General features: G+C 53.7%; 10 protein-coding genes across 10 annotated transcripts; 6 read left to right on the forward strand and 4 right to left on the reverse strand.

Annotated features, from left to right (window-relative positions):
- Nucleotides 1-335: 335 nt before the first annotated feature.
- GNI_006880 (hypothetical protein) lies at nucleotides 336-1,145 on the reverse strand (the record flags this gene model as incomplete). The annotated part of the gene is made up of 1 exon (XM_011130353.1): nucleotides 336-1,145. The coding sequence occupies one exon, from the start codon at nucleotides 1,143-1,145 to the stop codon at nucleotides 336-338; it is 810 nt and encodes a 269-aa protein (XP_011128655.1).
- A 1,064-nt stretch (nucleotides 1,146-2,209) lies between these two features.
- GNI_006890 (hypothetical protein) lies at nucleotides 2,210-3,496 on the reverse strand (the record flags this gene model as incomplete). The annotated part of the gene is made up of 1 exon (XM_011130354.1): nucleotides 2,210-3,496. One exon carries the CDS (start codon nucleotides 3,494-3,496, stop codon nucleotides 2,210-2,212), a length of 1,287 nt encoding a protein of 428 aa, XP_011128656.1.
- A 945-nt stretch (nucleotides 3,497-4,441) lies between these two features.
- On the forward strand, nucleotides 4,442-9,157 carry GNI_006900 (PP-loop protein; the record flags this gene model as incomplete). The annotated part of the gene is made up of 1 exon (XM_011130355.1): nucleotides 4,442-9,157. One exon carries the CDS (start codon nucleotides 4,442-4,444, stop codon nucleotides 9,155-9,157), a length of 4,716 nt encoding a protein of 1,571 aa, XP_011128657.1.
- A 154-nt stretch (nucleotides 9,158-9,311) lies between these two features.
- On the forward strand, nucleotides 9,312-10,220 carry GNI_006910 (putative transmembrane protein; the record flags this gene model as incomplete). The annotated part of the gene is made up of 1 exon (XM_011130356.1): nucleotides 9,312-10,220. The coding sequence occupies one exon, from the start codon at nucleotides 9,312-9,314 to the stop codon at nucleotides 10,218-10,220; it is 909 nt and encodes a 302-aa protein (XP_011128658.1).
- Nucleotides 10,221-10,450: 230 nt separating this feature from the next.
- GNI_006920 (thrombospondin type 1 domain protein) lies at nucleotides 10,451-11,671 on the forward strand (the record flags this gene model as incomplete). The annotated part of the gene is made up of 1 exon (XM_011130357.1): nucleotides 10,451-11,671. One exon carries the CDS (start codon nucleotides 10,451-10,453, stop codon nucleotides 11,669-11,671), a length of 1,221 nt encoding a protein of 406 aa, XP_011128659.1.
- Nucleotides 11,672-11,963: 292 nt separating this feature from the next.
- GNI_006930 (putative replication factor C subunit) lies at nucleotides 11,964-13,155 on the reverse strand (the record flags this gene model as incomplete). The annotated part of the gene is made up of 3 exons (XM_011130358.1): nucleotides 11,964-12,079; nucleotides 12,147-12,985; nucleotides 13,136-13,155. The coding sequence occupies 3 exons, from the start codon at nucleotides 13,153-13,155 to the stop codon at nucleotides 11,964-11,966; spliced, it is 975 nt and encodes a 324-aa protein (XP_011128660.1).
- An 11-nt stretch (nucleotides 13,156-13,166) lies between these two features.
- GNI_006940 (putative transmembrane protein) lies at nucleotides 13,167-14,042 on the forward strand (the record flags this gene model as incomplete). The annotated part of the gene is made up of 2 exons (XM_011130359.1): nucleotides 13,167-13,188; nucleotides 13,225-14,042. 2 exons carry the CDS (start codon nucleotides 13,167-13,169, stop codon nucleotides 14,040-14,042), a joined length of 840 nt encoding a protein of 279 aa, XP_011128661.1.
- Nucleotides 14,043-14,207: 165 nt separating this feature from the next.
- Nucleotides 14,208-15,437, forward strand: GNI_006950 (putative transmembrane protein; the record flags this gene model as incomplete). The annotated part of the gene is made up of 1 exon (XM_011130360.1): nucleotides 14,208-15,437. One exon carries the CDS (start codon nucleotides 14,208-14,210, stop codon nucleotides 15,435-15,437), a length of 1,230 nt encoding a protein of 409 aa, XP_011128662.1.
- Nucleotides 15,438-15,874: 437 nt separating this feature from the next.
- GNI_006960 (protein kinase) lies at nucleotides 15,875-19,048 on the reverse strand (the record flags this gene model as incomplete). The annotated part of the gene is made up of 3 exons (XM_011130361.1): nucleotides 15,875-15,940; nucleotides 16,053-18,703; nucleotides 19,000-19,048. The coding sequence occupies 3 exons, from the start codon at nucleotides 19,046-19,048 to the stop codon at nucleotides 15,875-15,877; spliced, it is 2,766 nt and encodes a 921-aa protein (XP_011128663.1).
- Nucleotides 19,049-19,072: 24 nt separating this feature from the next.
- GNI_006970 (hypothetical protein) lies at nucleotides 19,073-19,255 on the forward strand (the record flags this gene model as incomplete). The annotated part of the gene is made up of 1 exon (XM_011130362.1): nucleotides 19,073-19,255. The coding sequence occupies one exon, from the start codon at nucleotides 19,073-19,075 to the stop codon at nucleotides 19,253-19,255; it is 183 nt and encodes a 60-aa protein (XP_011128664.1).
- Between the last annotated feature and the right edge of the window lie 50 nt (nucleotides 19,256-19,305).

Raw genomic sequence — 19,305 nt, forward strand, 5'->3', positions numbered from 1 at the left:
ATTTATGGCGGTCCTCCAAATTAGCTGAGTAGGTAGTTACGCAGTGGCCGTCGTCAGTGAGCGGCTGCCATCGCGAGTTGAGAGAGAAATTTACTTTCCTCAGTGCATGCACATCCGGAGCCGTGAATCGAGTGGCTCTAGAGTCTTCGTAAAAAGTATTTGCTTGTCGAACACGCAGCCATTTTGAATGTCATTCCTGCCAGCACCATGGGTCAGGCAGGGCCAACACCATGGATCAGGCAGCGCCAGCGCCACGGATCAGGCAGGGCCAGGGCCCGGCGCTGCTGGATCAAGAGGTACATGTAGGTGGACGGGTGAGCCAGACCTTGATGGTTTTAGATGCTCTCTAGATCGTCAGGTGGTGGAGGTGGATTATTTGTGGGTCTTAGAGTGGCTGCGAGTTCTCGTGCTTCGTCTACATCTCCGGTGTTGAACAGGAACCTTAGTTTGGTTTTAAGATCTCTTTGTTTTTGCATTTCCTCGGCTATTACTCTATCTTGCTTCATTTGTTCTAAGGCTCGTTTGACCTCCATTTTTTGCTCCTGTTCCCGTGCCTGCTTGAGTTCTTGCCGGCGGACTTTTTCGTCGGCAAGAATTATGTGGTCGGTTGCAGCTAGCTGGACGGGTTTAGGCGCGTTGCCAAGTTCATAGTATCGCTTGCTGGGCATGGTAGCGGTGTTGTACCGTTCCACAAATTCGCTCCACAAACGACGGCCGTCATAATTGGATAGACTCTCCCACATGACGCCCTTAATCTCGGCAAGCCAGGCCTGATACTCAGCCAACTTGCTCTGAGTATCCGCCGCCAAGTCGATAATTCCGTACTTACCAAACCGTTCAGTGAGCCAACCATTTTCCCATGCCTCTTCACCACTGTCATCACGCTCAATCCGTTTATACTCCGCCATTGCAGGCCGCAACCTATCCTTCCGCTCGCGATACGCATCACAACTCTCACATGAACACGCACTATCACTCGTATCACTATCATGCTCACCACCTCCCGTACCACCCTCAGAAACCCTACCAACTTCTCCATCGGAGGAGGGCAAGACCTCTCCACCGTGGTGGGACGCTCTGGTGTCAGACTCTCCACTCCCACCACCAGGTCTGCCCCTTTCCCGGCTGTAGCCGAGCGAACCCATTTTTATTGATGACGGACGACACGGCCTGATACCTCGACGAAAACATTGCTAAATCATCACCGCCCCTTCCCTCGCAACTCACTACATACTCCCACAACCATTCTTCTGCCACCCACCTTCGAACCGTGAACCGAACCAACCAATGTCTGTTGTAGCAATGGAGATGTGAGACAGATAAATGTGACCACAACACCAGGGGGGAATGTTTGAGAAATCACCCATAAAAATCCTCATAGGACCCTCACTCAAGGCCGGAACGTCTACGCCTGCGTCCGGTTGCCGAGGACTTCCCTTGCAGGCTTGTGCCTGAGCGCAGCCGCTTCGCAGCCGGTCCACCCGTCTACGGCATGACGCGAGCCGGCTACCGGCATACACAATGCGGTATGCCGTTAGCACGGCGGCTGTGAGGATGGCAACAGCAGCGAGTCTGAAGGAACGAAGAATATACGAGTTCAAGCGCGCCCTTGCTGACCACACACCCTTGCTGACTATGAGTCCTAACTGACCATGAGTCCTAACTGACCACACACTTACCCAAAGACATGGCTGTTGCCGAAGTGGCTGGACGCCATACAGTAGACGAGAATCTGCAACCCGACCACGAAGGTCAGGTCGCAGAACAAGAAGTAGGTGGGGAAGCTGAAGCTTCTTACCCACCCCCCAGAGACGCCACCACCCGTGACACAACGGACCAAAAGGCTGTCGTGCACAAGGCCACGGTGTGACAGCGGAGTCTGTTTTCTCAAAGATCGTCTGCACCCCCCACTTCATTCGCACCCCCCACTTCGTGCGCACCCCCCACTTCGTGCGCACCCCGCTCTGTATGCACCCTGCCTTTTTCTTGTACGAAGGTCTTGTCAGTTGGACGGTGGGTAGTGTGGATGGTGAGTGTGTCCGGCACGGATGATTTACTCACTGATTCCTCCGGCACCTTTTTACCGTGTCGCATTTTCTGAGACCGCTAACCGTTTAAACCCCCAACGGTATCGAGGCCGAGCGAGTGTTTGTTGCGTGATTGATCGAGAAAAAGGTGTGTGCAGAGGTCTGTTCGGCGGGGTCTTATATTAGGGGTCTTCGATTTCCTTGATGGATTTGTAGCTGATACCGTTGTTGAGGGATAGTTCGAGGAAGAAGTTTCTTCCGAAACCACTCTTACTGAGGTTGTATCGGAGACGGGCGTCAGGTAATATGTTATTGTGGCAGCGAGCGCCAGTTTGACTTAGGAGGAATTCGTTTTGTATGGCTCTGATTTGTCGTCTCTCAATTTCTGCCAGTGTGCCATGATGGGGTGAGACATATGAGAGTTGGAATGCATAGTCAAAATCGTCTTCAGCAGAAGAGCGAGCTTCGACTTTAGACTGTATAATCTTTGCTATAATATTGAGTATTTGTGTTATAGCACCTGAACCTTGTGTGCGTCTGATATCAGCGACTGCAATACGTGCATCCAAAGGGTTGAGATATTCCCATCGCTTGGTGGCCCATTGTTCCTGTAAGACAGTGCTAAGCGGTGCAGCGGAGGCGTGCACAACGACTTCACCAACACCTGCGAAATGAATCACATCACAATCGGCCGGCAACCGGTCACGTAGAACCTTTCCGCGAGTGTCATAAAGAGACCAAAGTTCCTCAAGCTTGCGCTGTGAGTATCCATCAAACCCAACACCAGGCCAATCGCGCAACTGATAGGCATCGTTATAACGTTCGCGACGATATGCCTCATCCGCCGCTTCCTTGGCCCGGAAATACGCTCCTATCTCCCCTATCATATCACCAGTCACCTCCGTCTCTGGAATCTTCCATAGGTTGGCAGCGTTCTTACGATACATACGCATAAAACCATTCACTGCCGCCGTATCACCATGACGCTCCATGAACTCGGCGCCTCGCAACTGAGACAACGTCAACGCCTCGAATGCCCCGCATTCTTGTAACGCCTTCAAGTCCTCAGGAGAACGTAACGCTCGCTTCCTCAACTTCTCGGCCGCAGAGTCAGGCTCCGCCTCGTACGTCTTCTTCTTCAACACAAAACGCTCAAAGTTGAACTGATGCTCCTCACGAGCTTTCTTCAACGCTGCCGCACGACGCAAACTCTCTTCCGCCTGCCGCTGCGACTCGCGCTCCATCAACTGCTGCGCCTTCAACTTACGAGCCTCCATCAGCAAACGCCGGTTACGCTGCTGCACCGTCTCCCCCTTTACCTCTTCCACTACACTCTTTGCCTCTTCCTCAACATTCTTTGCCTCATCCGCAGTGACTACCTCTTCCGACACTACCCCCGCCATGCGCTGCATCACTACTGTCAGCAGCAACGAGTCTCTACAACATCTATACACTTGAACTCCACGCATGTCCGAAAACAGCCTGCTAAAAAAAATTCCCCCACAAGAACTTGTCATGTCCCTCCGCGTCTGGTCACTAGGTCGATTGCCATCAAGACGCCATGGCCGTTGCAATCCTCTCCTGCCCGGCCACCTGCGTTTTAGCGACGTTCCCGCAGCGCTCACATTACACCTTCGCGCCGAAAATGTCAATCGGTCCGGCCAGACCGGTTCCGACCAACGGGCTCCGGCTAACGAGCCGCCAATCGGACACGATGGGGGCTCTCAATCAAACCCTATACAAGTCAAACGACGCTTACACGCCACGCAGATCACATACACAGCACAGTCGGGGGGCTACCAGCGAAATTTGGATAACAAACCTTGCCTGCTAACACCCCGCACTTTTGGAAGCGCAACACCTCCGGCAGCCAGCCCTCGTCGGTGCAGTGCCATACCTCCACTGGTTCTGCAATGATGCGGCGAGTAAGTCATGAATACCCGGTCGGCAGGATCTGCCCGCTTGTGTGGAGTCGATGCATATATCGGGCACAGCCCCTGGTAGCGTCTTCCCGCAAGTGAATCGTAGGTGGCTAATCCACTCTTAGCCGCTGGCCCTTAGCGAGCCGCTGGTCCTTATCCAGTCGCTATTGCTTGGTTAGCCGCTAGTCCCTAGCTAGTTGCTGGCGATGCGCATGTGCTTCCTCCCGAGAACCCCCCGTCCTTTCGACAACCGCCCTTCCTTTCGACAACCGCCCTTCCTTCGGGCAACCCCCCTCCACCTCCAGCCATCGCAAGTCCCCGGCGGTGCCGTGCGGGTGCCTTCCGCCCCGCGTGGACGAGTGCGTGTTGCCTTTTCACCAGCCGGCGTTTCCCTTCGCCTTCCGTGTTTCTCCAATGATGCTGCCTTCGGTGTCTTTCTGTCTGGAAGGCTCCATTGTCGGTAAGCTGGCTGGGAGAAAAAGCGGTAAAAATATGAGCATAAGTCAGGGCCGGGATTTGGAGGTGGTTTGTGGTTCGCTGGCTGAGCAGATAGTGGGTGGGTATGAGTCGAATGTGTTGCAGACTCCGTTTGGGTTGCGTCGTTGCATCTACGCGGACTTTACGGCGAGTGGGCGAGCGATGCAGCCGATTGAGGAGTACGTGAAGAGCGAAGTGTTGCCGTTGTACGGCAACGTCCATAGCAAGTCATCAGCAACTGCGCGGCAGTCGAGTTACTTCCGCGAGGAAGCACGTGAAATCATCCGCAACTATCTACACGGTACGCATGAAGACGCTGTCATTTTTACGGGGAATGGTGCTACGGGCGCCGCTGCCAGCTTTCTTGGCATCCTGCAGAGGCAACACTGGAAGGTCTTGGAAGAGGAGTTGACAGAAACGCGGTGGCACACGTTTCTATGCCGACCCTGCAATTTGCAACTAGACGGCGAAGCGGCTGCCAAGGCACATCTCAACTCGGAAGAGCACCGCCGTCGTGCGGCTGTGCCGGCAACTCAACGCACTGTGTCAGTACGTGTGGTCGTGTTCCTTATCGACCCAACTCTGCACCACTCTTCCTTCCTACCGTTCAAGGAACTGGAGGACTACTACGACTGCAAGAGCCAAAGCTGGATACACTTCCGCTATGAGTATCTCCGGACCGAGGACACCATACTGGATTTAGGCGACCTACAGCGCAAGCTGAACGCACTCGGCAAAGCCAGCGAAGATAAAAAGGACGTATGTCAGACTTACGTTTATTGTATCCTCAACGGCTGTAGCAATGTGACTGGCTGCAAACTCGCCGTGAGTCCGACCAATAGGCTGGTGCACGAAACTGCACGAAACTGGTCCTCTTTCCTGGCGTTCACTGTCTGGGATCTTGCCAGCGCACTAGGCCATACGGACATTCGACTCAATGCCGGGCCACTGGAACATGTGGACGTCGCATTCCTCTCCCCTCACAAGCTCCTCGGAGGCCCGGGGACCGCCGGGGTACTTTGTGTGAAGAAACGGTTCCTCAGCGGCGACCGACCCGGCACCGTCGGTGGCGGCGTCGTCCGCTTTGTCTCTAAGGAAACGCAGCTTTACTCACTCCACCGAGAAGAACGCGAGGAAGCAGGCACGCCCAACATCGTGGCTTGCATCCGCACTGGCATGGTCTTCAAGCTAGCCAGCCTCGTCCCGCTGCCACTGACGGTGGCACGTGAATCTGAGTTTGCGCACATGCTCCTCAATGCATGGCAAAGAGAGAAACGCATCCAGATATTAGGACCGGTTATATTACCCAGATTTCCCGGTAACGTCAGTGTGGAATCGGCCAGCAGAACTCTCAAAACCATCGAGGAACACTACCACGGCACGCGCAAGTCAGTAATTTCCTTGATGATCAAATACGGGAACGATCTTGAACGACAGCGACTTGATGCGAGAGTTGTAGAGTCGGTAGACAACGAGGAGCATGCCGGCGAAATCGTCTCCTATGGAAACATGCAGAGTTCTGGAGGTCTGTACCTTCATCACAATTTCGTCTGTGCTGTCCTCAATGACGTCTTTGGTATACAAGCAAGACCGGGCTGCGCCTGTGCTGGCCCTCTTTCACACGAAGTTCTGGGCATGAACGTTAACTCAGGATCCAATGCAGGATCCAACGGAAGTTTGGTAGATGAGTATTTGAGATGTTTAGAGTCATCAGGACTCGAAATATTCAGACCGGGATTTACCAGAATTTCTGTTCATTACTCTATGACGATTGACGAAATCGAGACCATTGTACATGCAGTCAGTTGGGTGGCTAAGTTCGGCTGGAAACTGCTCCCATACTACACCTTTAAACCCGATACTGGTGAATGGACTCAAAATGTTGTAAAGCCGGACAAGTACCGAAAGTGGTTGAGCAACGTGCAAATATCTAACAAAGGAGTTGCGTGGGATGACGGTAAAGTAGACATTCCAGTTGAGACAAAAGGCAAGCGCAAAGACCCCAAAAAGCTCGTCGGGGCTGTAGCCATGCCTGGTATGACTGAAGCCATGACCGCAATGAAAGAAGTGTTGGCCAGACGGCGTGCCGCCGCAGAGAAGAGGGAAGAGGCGAGTAAGACTGGCGGAGAAGGTGAAGGTAGTGGTGGAGAAGGGAGTGGTGGAGAAGGTACTGGTTGTGAAGGTACTGGTTGTGAAGGTACTGGTTGTGAAGGTACTGGCGGAGAAGGCACAACCTGCAATCAAGCGGCGGCGAACCGAGAGGCGGCCAACCAAGCGACGGGTGCTGAACAAAAGGCGACGGCGGCCCAGAAGCCAGTAAAGGAAGCGAAGCCCAAATCTGTGGCTGAGATTCGGAAGATGCTGGAACAGCAAACTGCGGGTAGTGGGAAGGCACCGAGCGTGAAGGCGCTGGCGTCAGCCTTTGAGAAGAAGACGCCTCCGGGGCGGGCGAAGACTTTCACGGACGGCTTTATGGCGAAGGCGTCAGAGGGCCCCACTCCGGTGAAGCGGCGGGGCTCGGCAAAGATGGGCGAAGAGGAGGACCTGGTTCCGCGGCCTGCGCTCAAGTCGACACTGCCGCGCACCGAGTCCCGTGCTGGAGAACCTCGAGCCGTGGAATCCTCAAGGGACTCCTTGTCCTCGCTGAAGCAGAGTACCTCTTCTAAAGACCTGGCCTCGCTGTCTGTGGGCAATTCGGTCCTGTCCAAGGTGGGAGCGCTCTCCCTCTCAAAGGGCTCCAAAACCGTTTCTCGCGACTCCGCAGGTTCCTCCAAAGGATCCAAGGGGTCCTCAGCCAAGCTCGGCTCTAAACTGTCCAGAGGCGACTCGATTCAGTCCAAGGACTCTTCGCTCAAAGACTTGTCCTTCAAGGGCTCCAGCTGCAAGGCCGGCAGTTCCTATTACGAGGACACCAAGAGCGTAGAGAGCAAGAGCGTAGAGAGCAAGAGCGTAGAAAGCAAAGACAAAGGCGAGAATGTACCTGAGGAGCGAAGTGGCGTCGGGAGTCGGCACGGAAGCTTCAGCGCTCGGTCCGGAGGTAAGCGACGCGGTAGCAAGAACTCTCTCGGGAGTTTCGAAGAGAAGAGCGCAGAGCATGTTCGTTGTAAGACTGTGGCGGCTAAGGACGAGACTACAAATGCAAAGGACGAGAAGGCGGGAGTGAAGGGCGAGGAGGAAGACCAAGAGAACGTGATGTTGGAGAGCGACGAGATTCGTTTAGCTATTGAGCGTACGGAGATGCAGGAGGCGCCTCGGGAGTTGCAAGAGTACTACGATCGAGCACACGATCTGATTACGGCCTTGGAATCGGGGCGTGCGTGTAGTTTGTTCAGCAAGAACCGTCAGGGACATAGTCCGCCGCTACCGGCGGAGTATGCACACTTGTTGTGGTTCGCACTTCCGGGCGACGCAATATACTCAATGGGTTTATGCGGCGGAGACCTACCTAATGAGGGTGAGCCGGCGGTGGCCTCCAAACCTTCAGATCTGGGCTACCCGATTTGGACTGGCGAGAAGCCGGCGACGAGACCAGTACATTCGCCGTTCGAAGCGAAGCGGTTCCCTGCCCGTATTATTTCAGCTGGAGAAGGGTTGTCAGCTACGTCTCATAGTGCGGATGCATCTAAGCCGTTGGAGCCGTCGGAACTGCTGAACTGGATGAAGTCAATCAGACACCCGTCAGCCATGCCGAAGGAAACAGGTGACGAGTCAGACATGGTAATGGAGGTTTCGCCCTCCGTGGGCCATGGCTCCGAGCTCGTCAGCAACGGCTCCATTATCAGCGACGCGATCCGTCGCGATGGAGATGTGCCCGAGGAGGAGGAGGACTGCTCCTCGTCGCGTTCCGACCTGGACGCGGGCGCGGCCGGTCCGACTCCCGGCGTAGTCGTGTTCCCGCGGAGTTTAAGACGGAAAGTAGGCGAGGCGGTACGGCAGTTCGACATGATTGCGGCGGGCGACCGTATCTTGGTAGGGTTATCGGGCGGTAAGGATTCGTTGACGATGTTGCATCTGTTGATGGATATGCAGAAAAGGTCTCCGGTAAAATTCGAATTGGCGGCGGCCACTGTGGATCCACAGACGTTGGAATATGACCCATCGCCGCTGGTCCCGTATTTGGCATCTTTAGGTGTAGAATATCATCTGTTAAGTTACCCTATAATGGATTTGGCGAAGCTTAAGATGGAGGGTGATTCATTATGTGCTTTCTGTGCAAGAATGAAACGTGGGATACTATACTCATGTATGCGGCAGCACAAGTATAACAAGTTGGCGTTGGGACAGCATCTGGATGACATTGCCGAAAGCTTCCTTATGAGTGCTTTCTATAACGGGTCTCTTAATACTATGAAGGCTAACTACCAGACCATAGTTAAAGAGTATGAAGACTACCCACAATCAGGACAAGGTGAATGCAAGATACAAATCATCAGACCTCTCGTATTCGTCCGTGAACGAGACCTCGCTTCCTTCGCAGCCGACCACCAATTACCCGTCATCGCAGATAACTGTCCCGCCTGTTTCAAAGCACCCAAGGAACGTCTCCGTATGAAGCATATGCTCGCCGCACAGGAATTCGAACACCCAGCAACCATGAGCAACATCAAAAAAGCCGTACTACCACTACTAGCCGTCAGCCATACCGACAAGACCAAAAAGGTGTTCATAGAAACGCTCATGCCCCAAGATGAATGCGGTGGCATGTGCTCAAGACAAAACGCAAACAACTAAACAAACGGCCACTCTTGTTCCCACCCTTCAAAGTCCCTCCCACCCTTCAAGTCCCACGCCTCAAGTCCCACCCTCGACTCGTTAATTTTCATTGTTGAATTTTCTCCATCAGAAAAATTTATGCCCCCCCAGATCGGGTTTTTTTTTTAAACGGATGAGGGCTATATTTGCGGGTTCCAACAATGTACCATTCAAGACCTTGCTTGCAAGTGCTATGGAAGCGCCGATCGGACTCAAAGAAGATGTTGGGGACCTCTTCTTGGAGCCCGTGTCGAAAAGTGCTCAGGAAAAGCTCATTTCGCCGTTGAACCCTGAGGTGGCGGAGACGCAGGAGGATCCGACTGAGTTTCCGGCTTCTTTGATTGAGCCACAGCCGCCGGCACCAAACGAATTGATGATTGACCAAGCCGCACAGGTACTGAGAGAGAATTGGGAAGCGGATGAGACCCATGAGAACACTTCGGCGCCGCAGACTCAGGAGGAGGACTCCGAGACCTCTGAGACGCCCTCAACCGTCGCCAAAAGCGCGACGGCCCCGACCGCAGCCTCTGAGGCGACACCGACCCCTGCTTCCGTTGTCTCCGGGACGGCCGCCCAGACGGCCGGCGAGACAGCTCCTGAGGCGGCCGCTGATGGACAGCAGGTTGAGCCGCGGGCCGTGCTGCCGGCACAGGCGGCAGTATCGCGACACATCGGCGGCGCTCGGACATTGATGGACCGGTTTGTGAGCGCGTATGAGGACTACGAACAGATGCGGCAGAAGGATATGTCGCCGACGGAGCGTGAGTTGTACGAAGTGTTGCACCGGGAACGCGTCTACCGCCTTACGGAGAAGTTTATGCGGATGCTTGACAACGCCCGTCAACTCGGCTTCGAGGACAGCGAAGACCGCAAACTCACCGGCGTCCGTAAGTGGCTTCACATTGTCCTCGGCATCGCCGTCGATCTCGCCACCCTTATGGTCGGATACGTCTGCTTCGGTCTGCTCCTCAAGTCCCTAAGCGCCATCGTCAACTACCTCGTAATGCGTCGACGCAGAGCACAAAACGCAGCAGCCAACTGAACTGCCAGTTCCCGGGGTACCAAGCGGAGGTACCAAGCGAAGGTACTAAGCGGAGGTACCAAGCGGAGGTACCAAGCGGAGTTACCAGTCGACGCAGGCAGCCGAGTCTTCCGTACGGAGGCAGCCGTATCTATTTGGGCTTTGGATTTGCGTCAGAAGCAGGTTAGAGTGGCCCACAATTGGTTAAAGAACGTTGTGTCAAGTGATTGCGGGTCTCGCACATTTTCTGAATGAGGTGGATTATCGGACCAGTACTGGGCCCGGTGTGGGCAGAATTGGCCGGAAAACCGAGTATGTACGGGTACTTGGAGGAGGATGCGTTGGCGCCTGGTAGCGGAGGCCCTTTTTACGATTCCTTAAACCTCTCGGCCGCGCGTGCGGTGGCAGTCGCAGATGCGGCAGCGCGTGGGGTGACAAGCACTGCAAGCCCGAGAGATGAGACGACGACCAGTGGGACTATGACTGAAACGGAAAGCACTGGGACGACCAGCACCACGACGACGGAGACGGAGACGACGTGGTCGAGTACATCGGCGTCTTGCGAATACGGGGCATGGGGGGAGTGGAGTGGATGCCCGTGCGACGCGGAGAAAGAGTATTCGAACCGTACGGTGGTCAAGGTGGACCCGGAGGCGGTGTGTGAGGCCGACGTGCGCAGTCGCGCGTGTGAGCCGAACCCCTGTGATCCGTGCACCCAGGGCATTGGTGGTGATCCGGCGTTGTTGGCGTGTAACCGACGGACCAGCACGTGTTCGTTCGAAGTGGGTTATAATGAGTATAATTACAGGTGTCGATGCTTTGTGGGGTATCAATTGATGGAGACGGCGGAGGCGTTACCTACGGGCTGTAAGGACTGTTGTGTGGATATTGACGAGTGCGCAGACCCCGTTTTGAACCAGTGTTCTGATGTTTGCGAAGACGGTTTGGCCCAGCCACAAAATTATACCTGCAGCTGCCAGACCGGTCGGTACGCGGTGGACGCACGCTCCTGTGGAAGCTGCCAATATAGCCAGTGGTCGGCATGGACCGACTGCTCTGTACAATGTGGTACTGGCGAGACAAGCAGACACAAAACACCTGTGGACGATTCCGTGGCCCATCCCGACGTCTGCCAAACCATTACTGAATCCGACCAATGCACCGCCAACGACTGTAACAACCCTGACGACTGCCACTACACATCCTGGAGCGATTTTGGCGACTGCGACCAAGAATGCGGAGGTGGAAAACAAACACGGACGAGAACACTCGCAAACGGACCTGACCTTTGCGAACCAGAGCTCTTCGAGACCATGCCATGCAACACAGAACCCTGCGCTACCTCCGGTTATAGGATATCCCCCAAAACAGTCGTCCTATGCGCACTCGTCGTAATCTTCCTACTCGTGCTCTTCTCCGCAGTCACCTGGTTCTGGTGGACCAGACAAGCTCCTCCCGGCGACCTCACATGATACCAGACCTCACCTGATATCGGACCACAGTGTACTCCATCTTACGACGCCATCCTTCGGCGTGCAGAAACACCGGCCACGAAGAACAACACCGGCCACGAAGAAAAACTTCTAAAAAGAACGTCGACAGGACGGAGAACGTCGACAGGACGGAGAACGTCGACAGGACGGAGAACGTCGACAGGACGGAGAACGTCGACAGGACGGAGAACGTCGACAGGACGGAGAACGTTGACAGGACGGAGAACGTCGACAGGACGGAGAACGTTGAACTTCTGGGACTACTGCTAATCTATTTCTTGCCAGAAGCTTCCTGACCTGCTTTCCTAAGGTGGAACGCTCGGTACAGCAATAGTCTTAGCTGTAATTTTTCATTACCTCCAAGGCACAAGGCCTTCTCGCATTGACCTGAAACATTAATGTTAAATGAACAGGACCACTCGCAGGGTGTGTGAAAGTGTGTGTTTTTATTTACCGAGTTCTTGAAAAAGAATGCTGATGGCCGCCTGGCTTAATTTTGTTGTGGTAGCGAGTTCTAGAGCGAGGCTTTCAAAGAGGGCCTGAACATTCCATCCGCCATCAATAACGGTGCTGAGACTTTGTTCGACGTCGTCGGTTAGGATGGAAATGATGGCATTGCCTTGATCATCCAAAGGTAAGCCTGCCAGTTCCCAGATCTGGTTGATGTGGATGGGTGCATCGGTTTTGCTAAGGTAGGCGCATGACTGTAGAATGTTGATGGACATTCGCAAATCTCCTTTGGTGATTTTGGTAATTTCTTCGAGAGCCTGTGGGGAAATGTTTATGCCTTCGTTGTTAGATATGAAACGGAGTCGTTGGAGCTGCATCGAAGGGGGGATGGCCTCAAAGCGGCACTTGGCACAACGCGAGGCAACAGGGTCGATAATTTTGGTCGGGTAATTACAAATCAAAACAAATCGAGTATAACGACTAGCGTCTTCCATAACTCGTCTTAGAGCCGACTGAGCATCCGTCGTTAACATATCGCTTTCATCCAATATAATGAGCTTCCAGGATACACGGCCAGAACCAACAACCATTTTGCCAAACTGCTTCACTCGATCACGTATAACATCGATACCTCTTTCGTCAGATGCATTCAACTCTAACACCCGACTCCTGTAGTTATGCACCCCGTACAACTCCTTTGCAAAGGCCAAGATTAATGATGTCTTCCCAGTTCCTGCAGGACCATAGAAAAGCAGATTTGGCAACTGACCCGTCTTCAACGCGGTGCCTAAGACGGCCTTGATATCGGCATGATGGTCGATATCATCGACCTTGTTGGGGCGGCTACCATAAATCACGGACGATAAACGGAGGCAGGGGGGGGGGGGGGGGTAAGTTCACAGCGGTGATGAGGGCGGTGGAGAGAGAGCATGGTGGAGCGGCTGTGAGGGGGAGCGGCTGTGAGGGGGAGCGGTTGTGAGGGGTGTGCCATACTATTTGTCGACCCACAACATTATTTTTGACGATGGAATATGAAAGTACTACGCGTAAGAACCCAGAGTAATGGCTGGATGTGTTTGTAGTGGCGCGGTATTGGATAGCCTTATGGGTTGGTGCATTTCTGGTTGGTGTGATCATTTTGTCACAGTGGACGCAGAAAAAGTTGTTACAGAGGACACAGGCCGCTTTGGCCGCGGAGCTGGGCTATGAAGAGGAGGTCTTTAGCACGGACGTGGGCACAAGCTTGGAGGAAACTACCGCCACGTCCGGGGAGACTGTTAATGATCTCCGGCGCCGAATTTGCGGTTTGGCAGATCTTGACACTGATGAGCACGCGGCCACAGAACGCTACCGAGCAGCCGTGGGGGCCAACCGAGAGCCGGAACGGGGCCTCCTTCCGACCACTATAGACGCTAGTACCGGGCAGTCGTTCGCCGCAACCCGAAAAAACGCACCGCGGAAGGCTAACTTTCGCCCACTTGATCTAGACAAAGAAAGGAAATTCGCGGATCAAATAAGCTCCTACTTTCAAGAGCTCAAGACCCTCTGGCCCAAGGACCAATTTGAGCCCGATCCCGAACTCATCGAACATGTTAAAGGCATTATCAACAAAATAAACGAAGACTTCAACGTACTCACTCAACGCTTCAAAGACGACCGAGTCAGCGCCTCTCACTGCATGTCTATGTGCTGTACAGCTATTCTTAAATTCGACGTAAGACCGAGCCCATTTAAGCGGATCCACTCATCTCGTCATTCACGTAGGGTCTTTATGTGCTGGACTCAATTCGTCAAGCGGACGAGTCGTTATCGACAAACTGCCGAAATATCATTGAAACAGCTGTGCCCTTTATTTGGGCCACGTAGTTCTTTTGTATGCAACGTAGCGTATAGGAAGTAGCTCTCTTCCTGTGCAGATAGATTATCAGTTGCAGCAGCTGGTTGCAGCAGCTAGTTGTAGCTGTCGGCTCGTTGTGGTGACCCGAACGTGTGTCTTGGTTACCGAGTGTTCGTTCTGTGGTGCAGGATCTCGCGCGATACACCTCGGGGCGCACAAGTTGAAACGATGTCGGATCGACAGGAAGAGACCGAGCGATTGCTATCAGGTTCGAGACCTACTGATGACAGTTTGGTGATTTCGACGTCTACTGATGAGCACTTGTACAGTGAGAGTTTGAGCGAGGAGGGTCCGAGTATTTTGGTGGACGCGGTGCAGGGTGTCATGGGTTCGGTTGTGCGTAGTGTGGCAGAAGGAGTGGGTATGGATGAGGAAGAGATCTCATTTCTATCATCGACGGATTATGCCAAGCAAACACACATCGATGTGTTTCACCAGGGAAAAGAAAAGTACCCTAACTACATGGTAGAGGACGAGTTAATTATCACGGGCCCGCGTTGGCGGAACACAGTGGGGCTGCCAAAGCATCAACGTGCCATGTTGGCGGGCAGTATCTGGAGCGTGGAAACGGTGCAGACATACTCTCCGGCGCAGTTGAAGAACGCAGTCCAGACACGTAGTTTGCAGATTCTCTTGCTGATCATGACCACGTTTCTGCTGGCTATGAGCTTCATTGCGGAACAGATGATCCTGACATCAGCGGATGTAGCACTGGTGGGACCAAGCGCGTACATGGTGGTTGGTCTGAAACACTTCAAGCTTGGCAGTCGCATCTATGTAGCCATAGGGAATATCTTAAGTCTCTTGTTGGTCTTGATGTACGGAAATTGGACCAAACGGACCACCAGCTGGGGTTGCGTACTGAACCTTCAAAACATACGTCGCTTTTCACTAGTGGCCGTCGCCTTCTGCTGGCAGGACTACCTCCAATACATGCTCGCTGTCGTACTAGACTCTTACGCCGTGCGCAGTCTTCGCCTCTACAAACTACCTCTAGCCGCCATCTACAACTGCTTCATTAATGGACATCCACACCCGCACACACAGTGGCTCTTCCTCGCATCCATGAGCCTCATGGTGACCTCTCTCGTCAGCAATCTCCTAAACAGCGCTATCGCCGGAAGTTCTATCGGCGTCGGCTTCGCTACCCTCGGATACGGACTCTTGTACCTCGACATTGGCATCACGCTCCTTACCACCACACTCTCCTTTATCCAGTCCAGAAGACACCCTCGCAACCCCGAACGCTTCAGCTTCCAGTTCGCTCAAATACTAGCCGCCTGTCTCTGTCCCAACATCGGACTTGCTCTTGGCGAAATCGCCTACTTCATCGTCAACAAGACACCACTCCTCGCGCCCAATGGCTTCACCCTCTTCTATGTAAGCAAACAGCGGTAATCCCCTTTCCGGCTTCCCCTTCTTCGGGGTTTTTCTCTTTCGAGCTTCCCCCCCCTTCGGGCTCTCCCTTCGGGCTCTCCCTTCGGGCTCTCCCTTCGGGCTCCCCCCCCTCTTCGGGCTCCCCCCCCCTCTTCGGGTTTCTCCTCTCTCGGGTATGTCTAATCCCACCTCCTCCGTAGATGATTACGCACATGACTAGGGTGTATGCCACGTGGTCGCTGTTGCAGCAGTCGGATACAATGTACAAGTCAATTTGCACCGCCTTCAGCTTCCTCCTCATGTTCACGATCTCGGTTTTCCGCACTGGCAACTTCGACATGAGCAGAGCAGGGACCATCTCGGGCATCGCCACGTGCCTCATTGGTTACGCCGCGAGTAAACGGGATGAGACCAAACTCGCCACAGTGCTGCACCAGAACGACCAGGAAAGTGAATCATCACAGTAACTGCCGTCCCTGCTGCCGCTGCTGGTTGTAGTACTCAGCCAAAGCGTTCGTTCGCACCTAAAACCCACACTATTTGATTGACACACACAATTGATTGACACACACAATTGATTGACACACACAATTGATTGACACACACAATTGATTGACACACACGAATGGGACTTACGATTGATTCGTTGAAAGTGTTGACAAACTTCCGCATGGACTCGCCACTGCGTCTGGAGCCTTCCACAAACGTGCTGGTTTGCTTAGCCAGCTCCTCCCAAAATGCCTCGTACTCTGCCACACGCTCGAGCAGGCGTTGTTCTTGCCGCTTGCTCCCTGAGGCGTGTTTTAAAAGCACGAAAGTTTGGTCCCGAAACTTTTGAACTAAAGACAGCGCCACCGATAAATTGTCCCAATACGTCGTGCTCTCCTCCAACATATTCGCGACTCTTTGTAACTCCCGCAATCCCCGCATCAACAAAGCCGTCTGACGCACGTACGACTCAGTCGTACCTGACCCCTGAGGAGTTGCTTGCAAGTTGCTCACTGGCACTAACTGCTGTTCGTCGTTCGGCCACTCAACACTCGACCGCAGGTCCTCACCCATCCGCTTATCCTCACCCATCCGATTATCCTCACTCGTTCGCTGTTCCTCACTCGTTCGCTTTTCCTCGCCCGTTCGTTTGTCGTGGCCGGATGCTTTATTGACGTCTCTCGTGTCACCATCTCTCGTGTCACCATCTCTCGTGTCATCATCTCTCGCCTCGCCCTCTCTCGCCTCGCCCTCTCTCGCCTCGCCCTCTCTCGCCTCGCCCTCTCTCGCCTCGGCGTCAAGCTGTTGGTTGCGGTTGTCGGGCAAGTCGTTCGGGTTGTGTTCGTCGTGAGACTTGCCTTTGGCGGGCACGTCCTTACGTTCGACGGGCGCTATCTTTGCGCCGTGGTCGTCGATGACTTCTGCGACGGTCGGCGGTTTTGTATGGTCAGGTGTTCGCTCGGTACCATCGCCCATGGAAACAGCAGACGAGATTTCTACAGCGTTGAATCCCGTTTCTTGAGTGGGCACGAATAAGAAGTCGAGCAAGTCCTGGGGTTCGGCGGATTGATCCAAAAACTCTCTTTTCTGGATCTGACTCTCGAGCGCGACAGCGGCTTTTTCACCGAGCGTCATTTGGATGGGCGACAAGGCAGTAAAAGTAGCAGGCATGTCACGGGTAGCTTGAACAAGCGCTGACGCATGTTGTAAGCCGACTAAGTATTTTTTACGTACTTCATTACCCTCTTCCAAGACCTCCTGGACCCAGGATTGAAGGTTGTCGAACATCTCCAAGGCTGCCTCTGGTTTGCCATCTTCAACGCACAGTCGAATATCGTCCAGGAGCTCGATTACGGCACCGCAGGTAAGTCCAATGCTCTGGAATGCCTTGCGTGTAGCCAGGGTCAATTCCTTGATGTCCACCAGCAGTGATTGGATGCGCAGGGCCACTTGTGGGTTGGAGCGGAAGACTATATAGGCTTGATGGAACCGGTAGAAAACTGAGACAAGTAGTTCCAGCATTTCTGTAGCGTTGAATAACTGTCGTACACTCGCACGATAACCTTCTTTCCGCTGTTCTTGTCGTCGTTCAGTGGCCGTCATGGCCTCCAGTGGCAACGTACCAACAGTAGCGACTGCCGGGGGTAGTGGTGTCTGCGGGTCAGCTGGCGCCGCCGGGGCGCTCGCCGGCGGGATGGAAGGGATTTCTTCGACCTCCATGCTCTGAGCGCTGGCTCCGATGAAGAGCGGGCCAAGATTCATGTGGATCGGAGCTCGGTGAAGGGGCTTCAACTCGGGCAGCGGAGGCTGACAGGGGGCCTTGAACCAGTCCGTCTTCATTACCTGCTCCAGAGTCATTCGTTCTTCCGGCTTCACTCGTAATAATCCCTTTATGATATCTTTGCAACCTTCCGAAACCGTATCGAAAACTTCGTCAGCCATTGTGTAGTTGCCTTTCAGTACATCATTTTCCCAATCATACTCACACTCAAACGGGTACCGACCGGAAACCAGAATGAACAACAGACATCCCAGACTCCACAAGTCTGCTGAAAATGAGTATGACCCTTGATTTCTACCAGCCAAAATTACTTCCGGCGCCCAATATTGCGGGGTTCCCACATAGCTCCTTGCCACAGTGAAGGCACCGGCAACGGCCTTACTCAGTCCGAAGTCCGCCACCCGCACCTGATAGAAGCCACCCCTCGCTGCTCCATTTGGTTCCGGTTTACCTGGTTCCAGGGTACCTGGTTCCGGTTTACCTGGTTCCAGGGTACCTGGTTCCAGGGTACCTGGTTCCACGGTACCTGGTTCCACGGTACCTGGTTCCACGGTACCTGGTTCCGAGGTCACTTCTTTTTCGACGAGAACATTCTCCAACTTCAGGTCTCGGTGGATGATGCCTTCACCGTGCAGAAATTTGAGCGTAGTGGCTATCTGAATAAAGACGTACCGGGCCCGCTCCTCCTGCATGGGACCCCGGGCCACCTTGGTAAACAGTTCGCCGCCTTCCACCAGATCCATCAACAAAACAAGCCAGTCGTTCGTGTCTATAACGCCGTGCAGGTTCACCACTCCAGAGTGGGACATGGTCGCCAAAATCTTCACCTCTCGCCGCAACTTCTCGCGCTCGCGATCCCACCGATGCGACAAATTCAACTGGCGAACGTCTATCACCTTCGCCGCCAACAAGTCCACCTTGGGAGCCGCCAAGCCCGGGTTCAAAACCGTCCTTCGTACTCGATATACCGCACCAGAGGCACCGGTACCCAACAACGCCAGAAACTCTATATACGCATCTGAAAAGGCAAAAGAAAGTAACACATACAAGGAGATAGACCACCCATCATCCCGGAGACTCGCCCTTCGGCCAACTAGTGTATTTCAATTGTATATTCCGATCGTGTATTCCAAACGCATTGGATGGGTATGTATCCGGGGTAATGTATTCGGGGTAATGTGTCCGAGATAGACGAGGTAGGGTACGTATTCGGGGTAGGGTAGGTAGGTACTTGGGGCAGGGTATTCGGGGATAGGTGGCGTATACGAGGTGGGGTATCCGGGATGCTCTATCCAAAACAGTGTGGTCGCCTACATTCACCGCACTTGAGCTTCTTTCCTATGATGGATGCCGGACCATCCATGCCAGTTTAATTTTTTAATCTGGGATGACCACCTTAGCCAAAATCGCCGAGATTGAGGCGGAGATAGCTCGGACCCAAAAGAACAAAGCCACCAATTTTCACATTGGACTGCTAAAAGCGAAGTTAGCCAAACTCCGTCAACAACTCGTGAGTATTTCACCACCTAATCCTCCACCCGAATTCACACTACATTCTCTACGTACATAGTCCCCAGGGAGGAGGAGGTTGGGGATGGGGATGGGGATGGGGAGGGGGAG

The sequence above is a fragment of the Gregarina niphandrodes genome (assembly GCF_000223845.1).
Source record: "Gregarina niphandrodes unplaced genomic scaffold scaffold00001, whole genome shotgun sequence".
NCBI classification, from domain to species: Eukaryota; Apicomplexa; class Conoidasida; order Eugregarinorida; family Gregarinidae; genus Gregarina; species Gregarina niphandrodes.